Source organism: Cynocephalus volans, chromosome 1 (assembly GCF_027409185.1).
Source record: "Cynocephalus volans isolate mCynVol1 chromosome 1, mCynVol1.pri, whole genome shotgun sequence".
NCBI classification, from domain to species: domain Eukaryota; kingdom Metazoa; phylum Chordata; class Mammalia; order Dermoptera; family Cynocephalidae; genus Cynocephalus; species Cynocephalus volans.
Window position 1 is genome coordinate 145,106,682 of NC_084460.1, and position 20,705 is coordinate 145,127,386.

The 20,705-nt window shown below is 37.0% G+C and overlaps 1 protein-coding gene across 1 annotated transcript; it reads right to left on the bottom strand.

Annotated features, from left to right (window-relative positions):
* Positions 1-11,889: 11,889 nt before the first annotated feature.
* Positions 11,890-12,847, bottom strand: LOC134391728 (olfactory receptor 5H2-like). Its single transcript, XM_063115711.1, is given in 2 exon segments — positions 11,890-12,115; positions 12,117-12,847. Coding segments are annotated over 2 exon segments (957 nt in total).
* Between the last annotated feature and the right edge of the window lie 7,858 nt (positions 12,848-20,705).

A 20,705-nucleotide genomic window follows, 5' to 3' on the forward strand; every position in this document is an offset into this window, starting at 1 on the left:
GCTGGATGTCCCTGAAATGAAATGCAGTAAATGTAAAAAGAACAATTCATGATGCAATTATGAGTTTTCACTGAGGAAGAAAAATGGAAATAAAACTGTACTCCTAGAATGCCCTTTTTATTTTATTTATTAGTACTACAACAACTATAGGAAACTATACTTAGGAAATAAATGAAAGAAAAATAAAACTATTTCTGTTTTTAAAATGTTCAGGATTTAACAGACTTACAAAAGAGGAGAGGCATTTTGAGCATGTGCTAAATTTGTGAGGATACAACCGAGTTTGGTAAAGAAATCCCATGTCTGGGACATGGATTCAGGGTCAAGGTAAAAGATGTTTGAAGGACCAGGATTATAAAAGGATTGAATGGCATGTTAAGGATCTAGAACTTTATACCTCAGACAATAGGCATACACTGAAAACTTTTAAGATGCGGAGTGGCATGATAAGATAGTTTAAATTAAATATCTGAGAGTGTATAAAATAGGCTGCAACGGGGGGAAACTGGCGTTAGGAATCCCAATCAGAATGCTGCTACTATTTTCAGGGGTTCCCAAAAACAGATTACACAACATAATTGCCTGTGAAGCTCTTTGTGAAAAATATAGATTGTAACGTAATACTGTAGAAATAGACTCAGTAGCTCAAGAATTAGGTCTAGGAATCTTCATTTTGAAAATGCTCTCAACTGATTCAAGTGCAAGTCAAGTGATTAGACCAAGTGTGATATGACATTGGGAGTGATGAAGAGAACAAAGAGAAAGTTTTAAAAATATCAGAATGTAGAGTCACAAGGACTTGGTGGCATATTAGATGTGGAGAGTGTGGTTAGTGAAAGAGAGAGGAATCAGTTGGTTACTGGGTAGATGTTCATCAAAACCGAGATTGAGAACTTAGGTGAATTGACAAAATGTGGAAGGGGCATCCTCTGAACATCCAGATGAGATGCACTGGGTACCGTGAGTCTACTAAAGCTTAATAAAGATAACGACTTAGGAGTCGTCAAGGTAGTCGAAGGCATAGTTAGGGATGACCTGTCAGAGAGTATACCAAGGAAAGAATGAGGATCAAGGAAAAGAATTTGAGGAAGTTATATTAGAAATATAAAAAAAAACTAATATATGTCATTTATTAGATGACCAATACGTGATTTCCTTTTCTACCACATGATTCTTGGTGGATAAGCAGAGACTACCACCCACTCTATAATTCCAAAAAACTGGAAAGTCACTTTTCCTTCTCCCTTACACCTAGAGTGAGGGGACTTGATCTAAGATTGCCTAGTCAAATCCACCCAAACTAGACTTGGAATATGGAGAGAGGAAGACAAAGGTTCAAGGACAAAAGAGAACTTTTCTAGCAAAGACTCTTTCAAGACAACAAGACTCCAGCAAATGCATCCTGCATCCACATAGTAGCATTGTCTTTGTAAATTAGGGTGTCCAAAGGTCAGCAAAAGTAAGAGCAGGCTTCATTGAGCTAGTGTTAGAATGGGGTTTTGGCTGTTGACTGGCGGCCTTGTTTACTTGTGTTACTGCCCATTTTCCATCTGACTCCTCTGATCTTCCTAGATTTTCTCTATTAGATTCAATATCCATTCAATAAACTAATTTTCTATTGTATCCAAGGCCTTGGCTTAAACATAAGAGAGACAAGGGAGAGACCAGAAAAGAATACTGAGCAGAGTGATCAGAGATGCAGGAGGGAAACTGGAAAGCTGATCATTGTGGACGTAAGAAAGGAAAGACACTCAAGGAAAACAAAGTGAAGCACAGTGCCAAGTGCCAAAATAAATGCTCCACAGAACAAGGAGTGAACAGATATCACTGAGTGGGGATATTAAAAAATCTGTAATAGCTTTATTGAGAGAAGTTTCCATGTGGTGATAGAATTAGAGTCAGAGAATAATGAGAATTAAATGCTTATCAACTGACACAACAAGTGAAATGAAATAGCGTACTCTAAGAAATGCAGAGAATAGCTGGCACTTGTCTACTGCTGTAGAAAAATGTAATTTTTTCCTGTAGAATTTTTAATAAAAGTTTTCAGTGAGAGAAGAGAGAAAGGTATGGAGAGGAGAAATGGGACAGGAGAAATGGAAAGGGAAATTTGGGTGGGTGAAAAGCAAACAGGAAGGAAGAGAAATAGAGAGTAAAAATGACAGAGATGGATAAGTGTAGAAAAGATAAGCCAAAGAAGGTGGAGAAAAAAGCATTAGACAAAGTTCCAAAATCAAATAAAGGGAAAAGCACATAGGCTTAGAGGTAAATATTTGTCTTAACCCTGTATTTATTAAAATATGTCAACTCTAGGATTCTGTTCTTTTTCTGTTATTCATAAATTTATTAAAAAGTTAATTTTTCTTTGTATTTTTGTGTGAGAGATTTGATTTTAAATTTTATTTCACAAACTTCATGTTGTTCATAAATGTAATAGCACTGCCTGAAACTTCTTTCCAAATTTGAAAGTTGGTTTATCTTTGTTATTATAGTGATTAGAGATGACTTTCTCTAGAAATTCTGCAAGTTTTATGTGAGAACACTTTTTTGTTCACCACTTTTGTAGCAGAATAAAATTGAGCCAAAGTGTGAAACTATAGCCTATGGGCTATATAAATAGCAAAGCCAATAATTCCAGTTATTCCTTGTGTTTTTATTTGATATGGCTCTCTCCATGCAATACCAAATCACTAAATACATGAAAATTCTCAAATTTAAATTATGCATGGGTACTTATTGTCATAAATTCTAGAACTTATAAAGTCATAAACTGTTCATTAGAGAGAGATTTTCTGCATATTTCCATATACATACAGAGACAGAAAAGTTGAATATTTTAAATCACTGTCAGAAGTGGGTATAAGGATATAGGGGCTAATATTTAAATGACTTACCTTAAAAGTTTTATTCAGAATATGTGTTTAATTCAACAGAAAGTTTTTTAAAAAAATTAGAATCAGCAGAAAGATTACTTATATAAGAATCTTTATGATCTGAATGTTTATACACAGTTTTAAATTATTTAATATTCTAATTCACCAGAACTTATTTTTAAATTCATTACAGTTAGGTTAACAAGATAATAAAACATTGTTAAAGGGGAAAAATAAACATTCTTACAGCTATTTTGCTTATGTAGACTAAGTCATAAAAATTAAATATACAGAAAATTCAGTATTTGCTTTCCATTCCTCACCTATTTGGGAATCTTGTAAACCCAATCTTCAATTTTTTATAAATTAAAAGCATTTTTAACTTTCTATATAAAGGATAGGAAATATTATAGGAACTATTTCTCTCTTACCTATATCATAAAAAGAAATTGTAGTGATCCTTTAAAAGTGTTAGGCTTCTAAAGCACACAAAAAAATTAATAGCATAGGTACTCCAATAACACAAGTATCAATACTTGGCACACTGGTTTATTTTGGAGGCTTCATTTCTCCAACTCAGGAAAACATTTATATAGATTTGCTTTGAACCCAAGGACCAACAAATTGTATAACTGTGCCGTTTTGTTAGAAGAGGAAGGAGTGGAACAATGAAATCCCCTAAGAGCACCTGAGGATTCCCTATAGGGCAAGTTGAAGAAGCTCTTCTACTTGGCATTGTGGAGTTGGACATGAAGAAGTCCAGGTCGTCCCACAGAGCACAGCAGGCTTCTTTAATAATAAATATCTATTCACTGTAGACAGTTCTAGTTTTAACAATTGAAATTTACACTTTATGCCACTATTTTGCCACCCCAGGTTACACCATGACGTGTTTATACAAACTTCACTTTATGTATAGAATGTGCTCTTTATGCTTTGATTAGTATGGGCATGACTGGGGTAATCAAAACATAATTTTAATAAGGCCAAAGCTCTGAATTCCCTTCAGGAGCAATCCCCAAATAAAATTGTCCTTCTCGTGCAAACTGACGCTCAAATTCCAGACAAATAACTACCTGCCGACACTAAGGTGAAATCTGATGACAGACCTTTTAGGCAAAGGTCAAGGGGAGGGGGAAAAAAAGGCAAAAAAAACACAGTAGGGGGTGGTCTAGATCAGTACTTCCTAAACACTATTGCCTATGAATTTCCTGAAGATCTTGTTAAGGTTCTGATTCTTTTTCAGTAGTTCTGGGATGGTGCTCAGGTGTCCTCCTTTCTTACTAGGTTATGCCTGTGATATTTTGGCATCCACAGGGCCTTCATCATTGGAGGGCCTAGATGAACACAGAGCCTCTTCATTGGAGAAGCAAAAAATGGTGTATGTGGATGGCAATCACAGAGAGAAGCTGGGAGGAGTCAAGTAGGGCCAGGGAGGCAGCATGGGTGGGATGACATGCGATCCTGAAGGCTAGGTCAGGGACTTTGTTCTTTATCCCATAATTGAGATATAATGAACACAGTGGTAACATGTTCAGATTTGTCTTTTGACCATTAAGAGATAGGAGTCAATTCCCATTCACTTGGAAATATAAAACCTAATATACTCATTTGTGACTTTTAAAAATTTTACATAGTACATTTTTTATTGGTTATGAATATTCATGAGATACAAAGATGATATTTAATATATAAATAATGATACATAACTAAATCCACAGTGCAAGGATTCTTTTAAAAAAATCATGGCAGAAAAGATAGTGGGAAAGCAAAGGGCATATTTTATGGTGGACTCATTAGTCAATTACCTTGCTTCATTAAGATTTTTCTAGTGAGTACAAAGAAGTATAAAAAACTAATATGAATTAATGAGGAGTCACTGTGAAAACTTGCAGAGGTGTGGAGTAGCTGCAGGATGTGCAGAGGTAGCTTTTAACATGACCAAAACTTGACTTAAATTTACTACTCTCTTGAATAGTGTGTAATTATCTCCAAACCCATTTTGTTGCCCATCTTTGAATATAAAAGTTCTGCAGTGCTGCATCCAGCTGGGTAGACTTTTCTATTTCAGTCTTTTAAGTAGTCATGGTATCTCACTATTGTTTTAATTTGCATTTCCCTGGTGACTCATGAAGTTGAGCATCTTTTTCTGTCCTGATTTGCCATGTATTTATCTTCATTGGTGAAGTATCTGTTTAATTCTTTTGCTTATTTGTTAATTGGTTTATTTGTTTTATTATCAAGTTTTGAGAGTCCTTTATATATCCTGGATACAAGGCTTTTCTCAGATACAGAATCTGCAAGTATTTCTTCATGATTGCCTTTACCTTTAATAAGATATCATACTGGTTTCATTGCACTGGTGACATTACGCTGATGGGACCTAGTGAGCAAGAATAGTAATTACACTAGACTTACTGGTAAGATATTTAGTGATAGAGAACGAGAACTAAATTTGACAAAAAATCAGAGGCCTCTACCTGGGTGAAATTTCCAGGGGTCCAGTGGTGTGAGGCATGTTGAAATATCCCTCAGAAGTTAAAGTGTGAGTTGTATCGGGTTCCTCCTACAACCGAAAAAGAGGCACAACATCTAATGGGCCTCTTTGGATTTCAGAAGCAACTCATTTCTCATTTGGTTGTGTTACTCTGTTTTACTTTCCCAGTGACCCAAAAATCTACTAGTTTCAAAAGGGATACAGATCAGGAAAGGCTCTAAAATAGGTCCAAACTGCTGTACAAGATGCTCTGCCACTTGGGTCATATGATCCCATGTATCCAGTGGTTCTTGATGGGTCAGAGGCATATAAGGATGCTATTCGGAGCCTTTGACATCCTTCTTTTGGTGAATCACAACATAACATAGGACCTTTGAATTTTGGAGCAAAGCCATGCCATCCTCTGCAGATAACTACTCTCCTTTTGAGAAACAGCTCTTGGTCTGTTACTGGGCCTTAACAGTGACTGAACACTTAACTATGGGCCCTCAGTTTATTATTTTTTGTGTGTGGCTATCTGGTAAGGAGATCTGAATCCTTGATTGGGCCATCAATTTACCATGTGACCTGAGCTGCCAATCAGGAACGGGGTGTTATCTGACTCACCAAGCCATAAAGTTGGGCACATACAGCAACACTCTTATAATGAAATAAAAGTATATACATAATAGGGGCTGTCCAGGACCTGAGAGACGAAAGTATGTTAAAAATAAAAATAGCCCAAATGCACAGGTTTCCCAATCATGCTACACTGCCTTCTCTTTCCAGTTTCCACCTATGGATTCATGGGATGTTCCCTATGGCCATTTGACAAAGGAAGAGAAGACTGGAGCCTGTATACAGATATTTCTACAGAATGTGCAGGTACCACCTGAAAGTGTACAAGTGCATAACAAGAGAATATTAATGGGACATCCCTGAAAGACAGTGGTGAAGGCAAATCCTCTCAGTGGTGCACCTGAGCATTCATTTTTCTTGGAAAGAGAGATGGCAAGAAACATGAGTATACATTAGTCATGGGATCTGGCTGCTGGTTTGGCCATATGCCCAGGGACATGGAAGGAACATAATTGGAAAATTGGTAATGATGAGAAAATTTTGGGAAGAGGTATGTGGATTAACCTCTCTGAATTGGCAAAAACAAAAAATAAGCAAAAACCAAAATACCCATAGATATTTGTAGCCCATGTGAATGCCCACCAAAGGATGGACCTCAGCGAAGGATGGTGTTAATAATTTTATGGATAAAATGATCCATTCTGTGGACACCAGAAATCCACTTTCTTCATCCACCCCTGTCATCACCCAGTGGGCTCATGAGCAAAGTGGTCATGGTGGCAGGAATGGAGGCTATACATGGGCTCAGGAACATTATCTTCCACTCATGAGAGCTATCTGGGTTACAACCACTGCTGACTGCCCAATTTTTCAGCAGTAGAGACCAATATTGTGTCTCCAGTATGGCACCATTACCTGGAATGATCAGCTAGCTACCTGGGGGCAGGTTGATTACATTGGATAGATTCCATTAGGGAAAGAGCAGTATTTTGTTCTTACCGGAATAGACACTTACTTTGGATATAGATTTGTGTCTGCTGCACACAATGGTTCTGCCACAATTATTAACCATGGACTTACAGAATTTTTTATCCATACTCATGGTATTCAATGCAGCATTGTTTCTGATGAAGAAAGTCACTTCACAGCAAAAGAAGTATGGCTTGGCCTGCGCTCATGGAATTTACTGGTCTCACTATGTTGCTCACCATCCTGAAGCAGCTAGTTTGGTGGAAAGATGTAATAGCCTTTGAAGACTCAATAACAGTGCCAAAGACAGGTGGAAATACCCTAAAGGGTTGTTGAATGCTGTATATGCTCTGAATCGGCATTCAATACATGGTGCTCTTTCTCCCATAGTCAGGATTTATGGGTCCAGGAGTCAAGGGATGGAAATAAGAGTGGCATCACTCACTTTTATCACTTCTGACCCTTTAGCAAAATTTTGTGTCTGGTCTCATGACCTTATATTCTGTAGGCCAAGAGGTCTTAGTTCCAGAGAGAGAAATGCTCCCATCAAGAGCTACGACAATGATTCCATTGAACTGGAATTTCAGGTTGTCCCTTGATCACATTTGGCTCTTCATTCCTCTTAATCAATAGGCAATGGAGGTAGTTACTCTACTAACTGAACTGATTGATCTTGACCACCAAGGGGAATTGGATTGCTGCTCCACTATGAAGGCAAAGAAGAGTATTCTGAAATACAGGAGATTCTTTTACACTCTCTTATTATTACATGTCCTGTGATTAAAGTCAATGGAAAATGACAAGAATCCCAGCCATGCAGGACTACTAATGTCCCAGAATGTTCAGGCATTAAGGTTTAGGACAACCTAATAGGTAAAGAATAATGACCAACTGAAGTGCCTGCTTAAGGTGAAGGGAATAAGGTGTAGGTAGTTGTAGAATGTAGTTGTAAATACCACCTATGACCAGTTACAGAAACAATGATGCTAATTGTCATAAGTACTTCCTCCACAGCTGATATGTCAGTGTGTGTTTATCTGTTTCATTTCCTCTCTTATATCCTTATGATTTAACATAAAGTTCACTGTCTTTATATTATATTAACTAAGTATTGCTAATTTTACATCACAGTATTTAGGTTTCAGATGTCAAGGAGAAGAGTACACCTTACTCAAGGATTTTACCTCCTCTTCTGGGGAAGGGGTTAGTGTGTCTTTAGTTGTATGCAGAAGAATTTGTATTATGCTAGGATGATTATGACCTTGCTATTGTTTTTATTTGGAGATTAAGTATAGTTTAAGGAGATGTATATGAGTGTGAATTGTAAATGGGTGGACTTGTCATGATTAATTTTAAGTCAACTTGACTGGGCCATGGAATGCCTAGATGTGCCTTCTGTTAAACATAATTTTCTTGTATTCTTGTGGATTTGCTTCTGAATGAAATTAACATTTGAAATGTTGAACTGAGTAAATCAGATAGCCCTCCCCAATGTAGGTGCCCATCATTCAATGCATTTTGGGCCTGAATGAAACAAAACGGTGGAGGAAGGTTGAATTCCCTCTGTGCCTGACTGAAGCGGTTATTCAGGGACATTGATCTTCTTCTGTCCTCCACTGTTCTGTTTCTTAGGACTTCATACTAAGACTGCAATCTAAACCACCAGCTCTCTGGCTCTCAGTTTTTTGAACTACACCACTGGTGCTCCCATGTCCCTGGCTTGCAGATAGCGTGTCATGGTACTTCTCAACCTCCATAATCACCTAAGCCAATATTTTATAACAAATCTGTTCTATCTATCTATCTATCTATCTATCTATCTATCTATCTATCTATCTATCTATCTATATCTATCTAATATTTAAGTATATATAAAGTATAAATATAGGTGTATATATCATATTGATTCTTTTTACCTAGAGATCCCTGACTAATATAAATACTCGCTGTGCATTTATTGAGCTACTTTTACTATCTTGAATAAAAGAGGTAAAATATCATCCTGCAACTGTTAACTATGACCCTCAGAATAAGTAAATATCACATTGTTAAGGCAATTGGAACACCATCTATATAAAATTTCTCTTAAAATGATGTTCCAAAGTTGATCTATCTTGACAAGACAATTAATTTTCTAATAGACAGAGATCCCTACTGAAATGAGGCAATGGAATTTACATTGACTATCATCACTGTCAATTGTGGGTCTGAAAAAAGTTATAAAAATGTCTGCAATGCTCCACCCTTTGAAATAGATGCTCTGTTGAATTGTGCATCCACTTGACCCAAACAGGAATTAAATACAATGTAGAAAGTGGAAATGTAGAATATTTGCATAGGGTGCTTAACTAAGGAATACAGCATGTGTGAAACTGCACTTGAGTGATGGATAAATATTTTGACTTTATAGATTTTTTTTCACTGATTATTTTTAGACAGTGTTTCTCTAAGTGTGCCTCTAAACTAACAATGTTTACATTGCTAAATCAGAAACTCTAGTGATGGAGTCCATCAATCTGTATTTTCATTAGCTCTCTAGGTGATTCTTGTGGTCTTTTGAGAACACTATTTTTTTTATAAAAAAGCCTGGATGAGAGAGGTTTTGACACATAAATAACACATACTCATAAGATTTTGCATAGCTAGTCCACACCCCGGACATTTACAGACACTGTTGTAGTTTTGGTTGGTGTTTGTTTTTTGCCTAAGTGTTAACTATTTTATTTATTTTAGAGTAATCTAGCATAATTTTGTCAGTGATATTCTAAGGAGTAGAATGTGATGAGAAATAAATGCAAAAATGTCCAGATTATAAAATAAATACACCTTCATTACAAGGAGTGTTTCTATTTTATTATTAGTATTTCCATAGAGTGGTTTTAATCCAACATCAGCATTGTTCCAGACAATTGGGTGAATTTAACAATAAAGGATCATAGTTTACATTTAAAGATATATTAAATAATATGAATGTATTTTTATATTTTATTTCATTAAAATCAGGGGAATATTTTGTCCAAAATGTAGGCTCTGCACAGGTGTAAAATGTCTACCTCTTTTCACAACATCCCACAGAAATAACAAAAATGATGTACAAAAAAGAATCTATAAATGAAAAGAGAATGAGATCAGTTCAATGAACTAGATACTTTGCTGAATTTCTTTAAGGCTTAAAGTAATTTGAAATCTTCTTGAAGGAGAAATCAGAGCAAGGGAATCTGTAGAGCAGAAAATTACAAGGGAAGTTTGCAGAGAAAGTCCGAATTTCTGAGATTCCCCAACCAACTCTTTCATACTCACCCAAACTAAAGGAGGACTTGACAGGTTATATACCCTGCCCTTATACTCATAGCTTCACATTCTTCTTCTCATGAAAAGAAAAGGCCAATAATAAAAACAGACCTTTAAAATGGTGGAAGAAACAGACACCAGTTGCTGACATTACCAATCTAGTCGTTGGGTCATAACATCAAATGAACAGGCAAAAATCTGGAAAACTTACAGGAAATAATCGTTTCATTGGAAATATTATACAAAAATGAAAATTAACAAACTCTGAGTATATACAATACCAGGTATTCTCTGGAGAGAAAGAGTAACAATAGCTGGAATCCATTTCCTGGGGCTTAAAGGGTATTCTCAGGGGAACAAAAGAGGGCAGATGACCTGCTCTAATCTTGGAAACTAGACTTCCAGAATTGTAGAATAATGATATTTCTTTAAAATATTATAGGTTTGTTATCCTATAAACCTGATCTCTAATTAAATATCTTCTCCCTGGTATTTTGTCATAATATTTCCCAGGAGTTGTACCTAGTTATGAGAACAACAAGAATAATTCACCGTAAGTATATGATACTTGAAATTTTCCAGAAAGAAACTTAAGAAGGCTAGTTGAAATTCAATGGCCATCCCAGTCATAGAAATCTCCCTGGGATTCAAGACTGAAAAGTATGTTGCACTCTTACACATTCTATGCATTTGTGCGGTCAGATTCTTTAAAATTTTTAAATATTTCACAATACTTATTTAGGACCTGATGTTTAGAAGCCCCTGTGTTACACACTGCACAAGAAAGAATGAGGTATAGACTTTTTAAATTATGACTTGGAATAGCTTGTAGGCCTATAATAAGTATTATCCCAGACTAAGTGTGGATAAGAAGGATAAATAAAACTTCTAAGCATTTTGAGTGACTGAGCACTTCCATCTTTTTGATAGAAAGGAAAGTCACCATGGAGCTATAACATATGGAATAGACATGGAAGAAAGCATACCATTTTCATTGCAAGTGAAGATGGAGCCAGATGGAGGGAGAATTCTCTGTGCAGGGACCTGCATGAGCAAAAGCAAGTACCTGAGAGAATAAGGTGTGTGTCTACAAGGCTTTTTTCTAGTTACTCACAGAAAAACAGTACGCTAAGAAAATCTTCTTAAAATTTGATCCTCCCTTCACTGTTTTAACTCCCTTCTAATTATTTTTCTCATTCCATTCTCAATTCTGCTTATTTCTCTGTGTGATATGTAAGTAGAATGCCTACGAAAGTAAAATTCACTACTTCCCATCAAGTAAAATGAAAGACCTTTTGATGGCTAGCTAAATTTCTGGGATTATCCTCTGTTCAAGTTTGCTATCACTACACAGTTAAAGGTGGTGTAAGTCCCCAGACTGTACAGCTTTATTATATCAAAGACATCTTACTCAAGTCCTTTTTAGAAGAACTACATTATTTTAGTGCTTAATGTATTTATAAAGTCACATTGAAACATGTAAGACAGTATTTTGCTTTGTTTTCAGCATTAATTATCCTAATGTAATACAAACACTTGATTAAAATCTGTATGCTTTTGAATAACACATGCGAATATTTTAAGAAGTTTGTAAGGAACTAATACTTTAAGGCATTAAAATACCAGCACAGTTATAATTGCAAAAACTATTAGCACTAACCAAAATACAGCCATATCTAACTGCACAATTTTGTGACTAACTTAAATACAGAACAAATATTGATACGAGATCTCAAAATTTTTATTTAACATTTTTCTCAGTGAATCTAAGACCTTTTTATTCCTCAGGCTGTAGATAATTGGGTTTAACAAAGGGATTATCACTGTGTAAAATAGAGAGTCCATCATATCTTGATCATCTGCCTGCTGAGACCCAGGGCGATCATACATGAAGAGAAGAGGGCCATAGTACAAAGACACAGACGAGATGGGCGCCACAGGTGGAGAAGGCTTTCCGTATGCCTTTGATGGACTTCCTTTTTAAGACTGTGAAGAGAACAAATGTATAAGAGACAAGAACAGTCACAATGGTGAATGCTTGAATTGAACCAGCAAATATAAAAACCACTAAAAAATTAATAGCAGGATCAGTACAGGAAATCTTAAACAATGGTATAATGTCACAGTAAAAATGATGTATTACGTTGGAATTACAGAAGGTTAGTCTCAGTATAAGACCTTCATGTATTAAGGCATGAAGAAAACCACCTAAAAATGACAAGACCGAAAGACAGATGCACAGTTTATTTGTCATAATCATTGAATAAAGTAAAGGCTTACAAATGGCTACGTAGCGATCATATGCCATAGTTGCTAAGAGAAAACATTCTGTGGTTACACCAGTTGCAAAAGGAAAAAATTGTATCATGCATTCAGAGAGAGACATCGTTTTGCTCTGGATGAAAAAGTTGACCAGCGTCTTCGGGGTCACTGTGGATGATAAACAAGCATCCACAAAGGCTAAACTCCCAAGGAATAAGTACATGGGGATATGGAGGTGAGGGTCATTCCAGATGAGAATAATCAGACCAATGTTCCCCACAATGGTGATGAGATATATCACCAAGAACACCAGGAACAGGGGGATTTTCCATTCTGGTTGATATGGAAGTCCTGTGAGAATAAACTCTGTCAGCAGTGTTGCATTTTCCTTTTCCATGTCCTTACTTGGTGCCTCCTGAAATGAAATAAAGTAAACTTTAAAAGAACATTCACTAATGATTTATGAAGTGAATATTGGGGGATGAGAGTTGAATATAACCATATACTTATCAGAATAACCTCTAAAGTTTATATTATTATTTTAATAGATAGTATGTATTTGGGGGAATTAAAGAAATAGAAAAAAATGCAATTATTTTGGTTCATCAAACTTGCTGGAATCAAAAGATTTAGACAAAAGGAGAGGCCTTCTGAGCATGTGGTAAATTTGTATGGACACTATTGAATATAGGAGGGAAATTTTGTGTCTTGGACATGGAAACAGGGCCAATGGATAGATGGTTAAGGAGCCTGGATTAAAACATGTATTGAATGGCATGTGAAGGATTTTGAACTTTATCCCTCAGGCAGTAGCCATGTACTAAAAAGTTTTACGAGAAGTGGCATCATAAGAAATTTTTTAAATTAAATATTTTTTACTGTACAAAACACACTACAGGGAAGGGAAACTGGAGTCAGGGATGCTAACAAGAGAGCTGCTACTATTGCCCAGGGCTTCTCACACCACATTATACTCAGAAATGTGTGGAGGGGCTTTCTGTGCAAAATATAGATTGTGAGGTTTTACTTAGAAAATGCTTTAGTAATTCAATAAGGAGGTTCAATAATTTGCATTATAAAAGGACTCCAGAGGTAATTCCCATGTAGTTGAAGTGGCTAGTCCACGTGTGAAATAACATTGGGAGTGATGAGAATGATAGGGACATAGATGCAGAAGAATTCAGAATTGTGGGACACTAAGACTTTGTGACACATCAGATGTGAAAGAGGTGGTCAGTGAAGAAAGCATTCCCTTTTTGATGGGGTAGATGGTCATCAAAAATTGAGATGGAGGGCCGATCCCGTGGCGCACTTGAGAGAGTGCGGCGCTGGAGCGCAGCAGCGCTCCCGCCGCAGGTTCAGATCCTATATAGGGATGACCGGTGCGCTCACTGGCTGAGCGCGGTGCGGCTGGTCACAAAAAAAAAAAAAAAAAAATTGAGATGGAGTAAAATGCATTGGCAAAGTTGTGAGAAAAAAGCATCCTATGAACATCCCAATGAGATGTACTGAGTAATATGGACCTGTTAGACCCAAATAAGAATAATGATTTGGGAGTCTTTGGGGTGTTTGTAACAATGAAAGACCTGTTCTCTGGCGAGTGTACACACTGAAACAGAGAACGGTAAGGAAAAAACTTGAAGGAGTTACATTAAAGAGGTTATAATGCAGAGGGACATCATTTATTAGATGGCGAGCGTCTCATCACCTCTTACCACATGAGTCTTGGTGGCAGACAGAGACCATCAACCACTGAAGAAGCCAAAAGATCTAGAAACTTGCTCTCCTGCTCCTTTTGCACCTAGAGTAAGGGGACTTGATCAAGGTTTGGCCAGTCAAACCCACATACGCCAGCTTTGGAATACAGAGAGAGAGACAAAGGTAGAGGGACAAAAAGAATTTTGGTGGCAAAAGCAACAATGTTAAGATTCCAGCTAATGCATCCCGCATCCGCAACAATGGCATTGAATTGGGTGCTGTGGCATCCAAGTTCAGAAGAGTAAAAGCTGCCCTCATCAAGCTAGTGCTGAGGCATAAATTTGGCTATAACTGGCTGCCTTGCTTCCTTCTGTCCCTGCCCGTTTTTCCAGATGATTCCTCCAACTTCCTCAGCATTTTCATTTTATACAAATTTACATTCAATATACTCATTTCCTGTTGTAACCAAGAGTCCTATCTCTAACCAAAGAGAGACAAGGGAGAGACCAGAAAAGGATACTGAGCAGAGCGATCATGGAGAGAAAGTGGACACGAAGACAGGAGAGATACTTGAGGACGACAAAATGAAGTACTGCGCCGACTGCCAAACGTAATGCACTAGTAGGGCAGGCACTGAACAGAAGTATCAGAGACTTGGGGTTGAATTTTTTCTGAACCTGGAGTTTATAAAATGTATCAATACTGAATCTTTCCGTTTTCTTTTATTCAAAATTCAAAGTTCATTTTCTTGTGGAATTTATGTATGAAAGAGTATTGTTTTAAGTTTTACTTTATAAAGTTTATTTTGTTTATTATGTTATTAGCATTATCTGAAAGTCCTTTCCACATTTAAAAGTTGCTTTATCTTTGTTATTACAGTGATAAGACTTGACTTTCTATGGAAATTCTTCTAGTTTTACTTAAGCAACATTTTTTCTCCCTAGTTCTATTTAGCAGAATAAACTTGAGCTTAAGTCTCAAATCAGACACAAGATATAAATAACCAATGCCAATAATCCTGTTGCTAAATGTATTTTTATTTGAATAAGCACCTTTCCTTCTAATTCCAAATCACTAAATAATTGAAAATTCTCAAATTCAATTTCTGTGTGATTACTTATTATGTCAGAAATACTGGAAAGAGCAGTGGAGGCACATTTTCCCCATATTTCCTATGAGATGTAGATACACATAGATAATTTCATTTGGTCAGCAATGGGTCAAATAATAGTGAAGTTAATTACAGCAAAGTTAATGTTTAAGTGACTTACTTAAAAGTTTGTGATTAAACAGAATGGGTCTTTTTTTAGAAAGACCAAAAATATTTCTTATATAAGAATCACTATGAAACCCAGTTTTAAATTGTTTGATGTTCTTGGTCACCACAACTTATAAAGTAATATAATTAGGTTAATATAATTAGGTTAATAAAATAATGAATATTGTTAGAGGAAACAATTCAATATTATAGCTATCTTGCTAATCCAGATTTTAGTCATGTAAATAAAATATACAGATAATTCGGTTTTCTAATTTCAACTAGGCTATTATGGCAGCTTGCAAACCAAATCCAAAATTATTAGAAAATGAACATTTTAACTTTCAATATTAACAATAATAAATATTTCAGAATCATTCTTCTCCTACCTGTAATTTGTAAGAAACTGTGGAGATCTTTTCAAAGTGTTAGGCTTCAGAAATAGAAAAAATACAACAGCACAGGAATGACAATAACATAGGTGGCAATTCTTTGCAAAAGGATTTACTATGAAGGCTTCATTTCCCAAGCTCAGGAAAATGTTGCTTATATAAATTTGCTTGGAACACAAGATTTACTTAGTTATAAAAGCCAGAAGTGGAAGAAGAAAAGAACTAAAATTCCCTGAGAGAGCCTGAGGATTCCCTGAAGGACAAAGTTAAGCTGTTCAACTGGGCATTGTGGATGTGGACGTGAATGAGAATCCATGCTGTCCCACACAGCATCACAGACTTTGAAATCGTAAATATTCATTCACTGTAGGCATTTCCAGTTTTAAGAATTTATATTGCACATAAAGCCACCATTTTCCAGCACAAATGAGATTTCTGACATGTTTATACAGGCTTCAGTTTATGTGTAAAATATGTTGCTCTGAGTGCTTTGATTAGTCTGGTCTTTTGAGCTAATCAAAACATGATTTTAAAAAGGTCAGAAATCTAGATTCCCTGCAGAAGCCAAGCCCAAGTAAAGTTGCTCTTTTCATGCAAACTGCAGCCCAAATTCCAGACATATACTTAGCTCCCCAACTTTGCCTGAAATCTGATGGAAAACCTTACTCGGCTCAGGTCAAGGGGAGGAGTAAAGGAAAAACAAAGACAAAGGACTGCAGTGCACCTCTTTGGGAAATGGCCTAAGTCAGTGCTTTCCAGACTTCACTGCTTATGAATTTTCTGGAGAGCTTGTTAAAATACAAATCCTATTTCAGTAGTTCTGGGTTGGGGATCAGAAATTTTTCTTTCTAACAAGGTGATACTGTAGACACTTGCCATTCACACGGCCTTTATCACCAAAAACCTAGATTATCAGAAAGCTTTGATCCCTGGAGAAACAAAATTTGGTAACTTTGGCTGGCATATGAAGAGAGAAGCAGGAAGGAATGAGATTGGGCCAGGGAAGCCAATACTGGTGAGATCACAGAGGGCCTTGGTGGCTGGGTAGGGGACTTTGTACTTTATCTCAACTTAAAGGAAAATAATTGAAGAATTTTGAACATGGTAAAATGTTCACTCTTCTCTTTGAGCATTAACAGGGCAACTTGTCAATGAACTTTCATTCAGAAAAATAAAACTTAGTTTACTTATTTGTGACATTAGATTTGTGTTCTGAATAGTGATATGTAACCTTCTCCATTTTAAAATGAAGTTTAACCTGCCTTTAGATCATGACTAGCAGATGGGGGAATGCAAAGGCCACATTTTTTGGTAAACTTATTAATCAATTATATTGCTTCCTTAGAATTTTGATAGTGAAAAGGAAATAAGTAGAGAAAATATCATGTAGATAATATGAGTCACTATGAAACACTGCAGAAGGATGCAATAAGCGTATCATGTGAAGAAGTAGTTATTAACGTAAGTAAAATTTAAGTTGACTGCCATCCTAAATGTCGTATAATTATTTCCTAACTCATTTTGTTGCCTGAGTACAAAAGTTCTGCAATATCACATCCTGTATGTTAGATTTTCAGTTATAGTGATTTTAAAAGTTGTGTCAAAGTATGTCATTGTGGCTTTATTTTGCATTTCCATAATGACTAATGATGTGGGACATCTTTGGTGTCTTTATTCAACATCTGTATACTTTCTTTTGTGAAGTACCTGTTTAAATCTTTGCACATTTTTAATTAATTCATTAGTTTTGTTTGTATTGATTTTGGGAGTTCTTCATATACCCAGGATACAAGGCTTATATCAGATATATGATTTGTAAATATTTTTTCAGGGATCTCAATGGCCTGATATCACTCTGTCCCATTAAATTGATGGTATTATTTCTATTGTATCTAGTAAGCAAAAAGAAGCAAATACTCTAAACTTATTGGTAAGACATTTATGTGCCAGAGCATGAGAAGTATATCAGGCAAAATCCAGGGGACTTCTTCCTCAGTGAAATTTCTAGGGGTCCAGTGATGTGGGACTTGTTAAGATATCCCTTCTAAGGTGAAGCTTTAGTGGTTGCATCTGGACCCTCCTACAACCAAAAAAGAGGCACGATGCATAGTGGACCCTTTGGAGTATGGATGCAACATATTCCTCATTTGGGTGTGTTACTATGGCCCATTTACTAAGTGACCCCAAAAGATGCTATAGGTTTTAGTGAGATTCAAAACAACAGAAGTGTCTGGAAGAGGTCAGAGTTGCTGTTCAAGCTGTTTTGTTCCTTGGACCATAGGACTTAGCAGATCAAGTGTGTTTGAAATGGAAATAACAGGTAAGAACACTGATTGGAGCACTCAGCAAGACTCCATAGGTAAATTATAGCCCCAGACCCTCAGAATTTTGAAGCAAAGCTCTGCCACCCTTTGAAGATAACTACTCTTTTTGAGAAACAGCCCTTGGCCTGCTACTGGATCTTAGTGGAGACTGAATCATTACCAAGGGCTCCCACATAGGATGACCCATTCTGTGGAAACCAGTTGGCATTATTCTTCAGCCAATTCTGTCATAAACCAATGGGATCATGAGCAAAGTGGCCTTGGTGGCAGGAATGGAGAATATGCAAGATCTCAGCAACATGGACTTTCACCAAGTCCATCCTGGACATGTTCGCCGCTGAGTGCCCAATTTTCTAGCAAGGGAGACCAATACAGAGCCCACAATATATCATTATTCAGCAAGGTCATCAACCAGCTACCTGATGCCAGGCTGATTACATCAGACCACTTCCAACAAGGAAAAGTCAGTGTTTTGTTGTTACTGAAATGGATACTTATTCTGGATACACATTTTCCTTCCATACACCAATGTTTCTGCCAAAACTACCATCCTTGGACTTACAGAATACTTATACACTATTATGGTATTCCACAAAACAACATTGCCTTTGATAAAGGAACTCACTTCGCAGCCAAGGAAGTGAGACAATGATCCTTTGCTTATGCAATTCACAGGTCTTGCCATGTTCCCCACTACTCTGAAGCTACTAAATTGATAGAATTATGGAAAAACGTTTTGAAGACCCAGTAACAGCTCAAGAGGTGGCAATAACTTGCTGGTCTGGGGCAAGGTTCTCCAGAAAATTGTATGTGCTCTAAATTAGCATCCAACATTTGGTGCTTTTTTTAATTTTGGTAACATAGCTAGCATGCAGGGGCCCAGGAAAGGAAGTAGTGAAAATGAGAGTTGGGCCAGTCACTACTACTCCTAGAGACTCATTAACAAATTTTTGCTTCCAGTCCCTTGATTTTTTCCTTCTGACCTAGAGGTCTTAGTTCCAGAGGAAGGAATGCTCCACTAGGAGACAGAACAATGATTGCACTGAACTGGAAGGTAATACGGCCACCTGGCCACTTCGGGGTCCTCATTTCTCTGTGTTATCAGGCAAGAAGGGAGTGACTGTGCTGGCTAGGGTAATTAATCCTGACTACCAGTAGGATATTAGACTATTGCTTCACAATAGAAGTAAAAAAAAAAAAGTATGACTGGAATACAGAAGGTCTCTTAGGGTTTCTCCTATTTTCACCATGCCCTGTAATTGTGGTCAGTGGTAAACTTGAACAACCCTACCCATGCAGGAGGGAGTACTAACAATAGTCCATACTCTTCAGGAATAAAGGTTTGGGTCACCATACCAGGTAAAGAACCATGACTATCTGAGATGCTTGATGAAAGCAATTACGATAAGTAATGGGTAGTGGAAGAAGGTTATATATACCAGCTTTGACCATATGAACATTTACAGAAATGAAGAATGTAATTATCATGATTATTTTCTCCTTTCTTTGTTATAAATACATTTGTGTTTGTGTATAGCAAAGTCTTTGTTTTCTTTCCCCTGTTATTTCCTTATCATGTGATGTAAGATGGATTGACTTTATATAATAGTTTTTAAGTATTGTTAATTTTACATCATAATATTTCAGTTGGATATCAAGAAGAGTAAATATCAACAAAGAACTATACCCCCAATTCTGAGGAATATGTTCTTTTTTTAAATTAAAGCATAATTGATTATACATAACCGTGGGATACAAAGTTGATTATCCATAGTTGTGTATAATATGTGCGGTCAAATTAGGATAGTTAGTTTATTTATCACTACAACATATAATCATTCTTTGTGTTCACTAACCAGTATCTCATTAATTTCTCATTAACCCATCTACCTTACCCCACCCCTCCCCCTTTCCACCTCTAGTAACCACAGTTCCACTTCCTCCTTCTAAAAGTTAGTGTAGGCCACCTCCGGACTCCATCCCCAGCCCAGCTGAGTGAGCGCCGACCAGAGAGGTACCCTGCCAGAGAGACCCAAGAGCCATGGAGACCATGTGCCCCACGGTGCTAGCACGCGACCAAGCAGGCAGGCCTTGCTGCCACTGGACTCCATCCCCAGCCCGGCTGAGTGCACACCAACCAGAGAGTTGCCTCCCTGGAGAAGCCCAAGACCTGAGGCAACCTCGCACCCAAGCCGCCAGTGGGTGACTGAGCAGACACTGAGGCAGCCATAACAAATTGGCAGCCCCAGCAGCATCCTAGCCAGACAATAGTGTCAAACCAGTGGACCGTGAAATCCCCTGCCATAATGACTAAACATCAAAGGAAAGATACCAGAAATATGAAAAATCAAGGAAGTAAACCACCAAAGGGTAATAACTCTCAAGCTCTAGATCCTGTAGAACAAGAAGCCCTTGAAATGTCTGACAAGGAATTTCGAGTAATAATTCTAAGGAAACTAAGTGAGATACAAGAAAACTCAGCTAGACAACACAATGAAATGAGGAAAAGTATACAGGACCTGAAAGAAGAAATGTGCAAGGAAATCAATGCCCTGAAAAAGAATGTAACAGACCTTGCCAAGC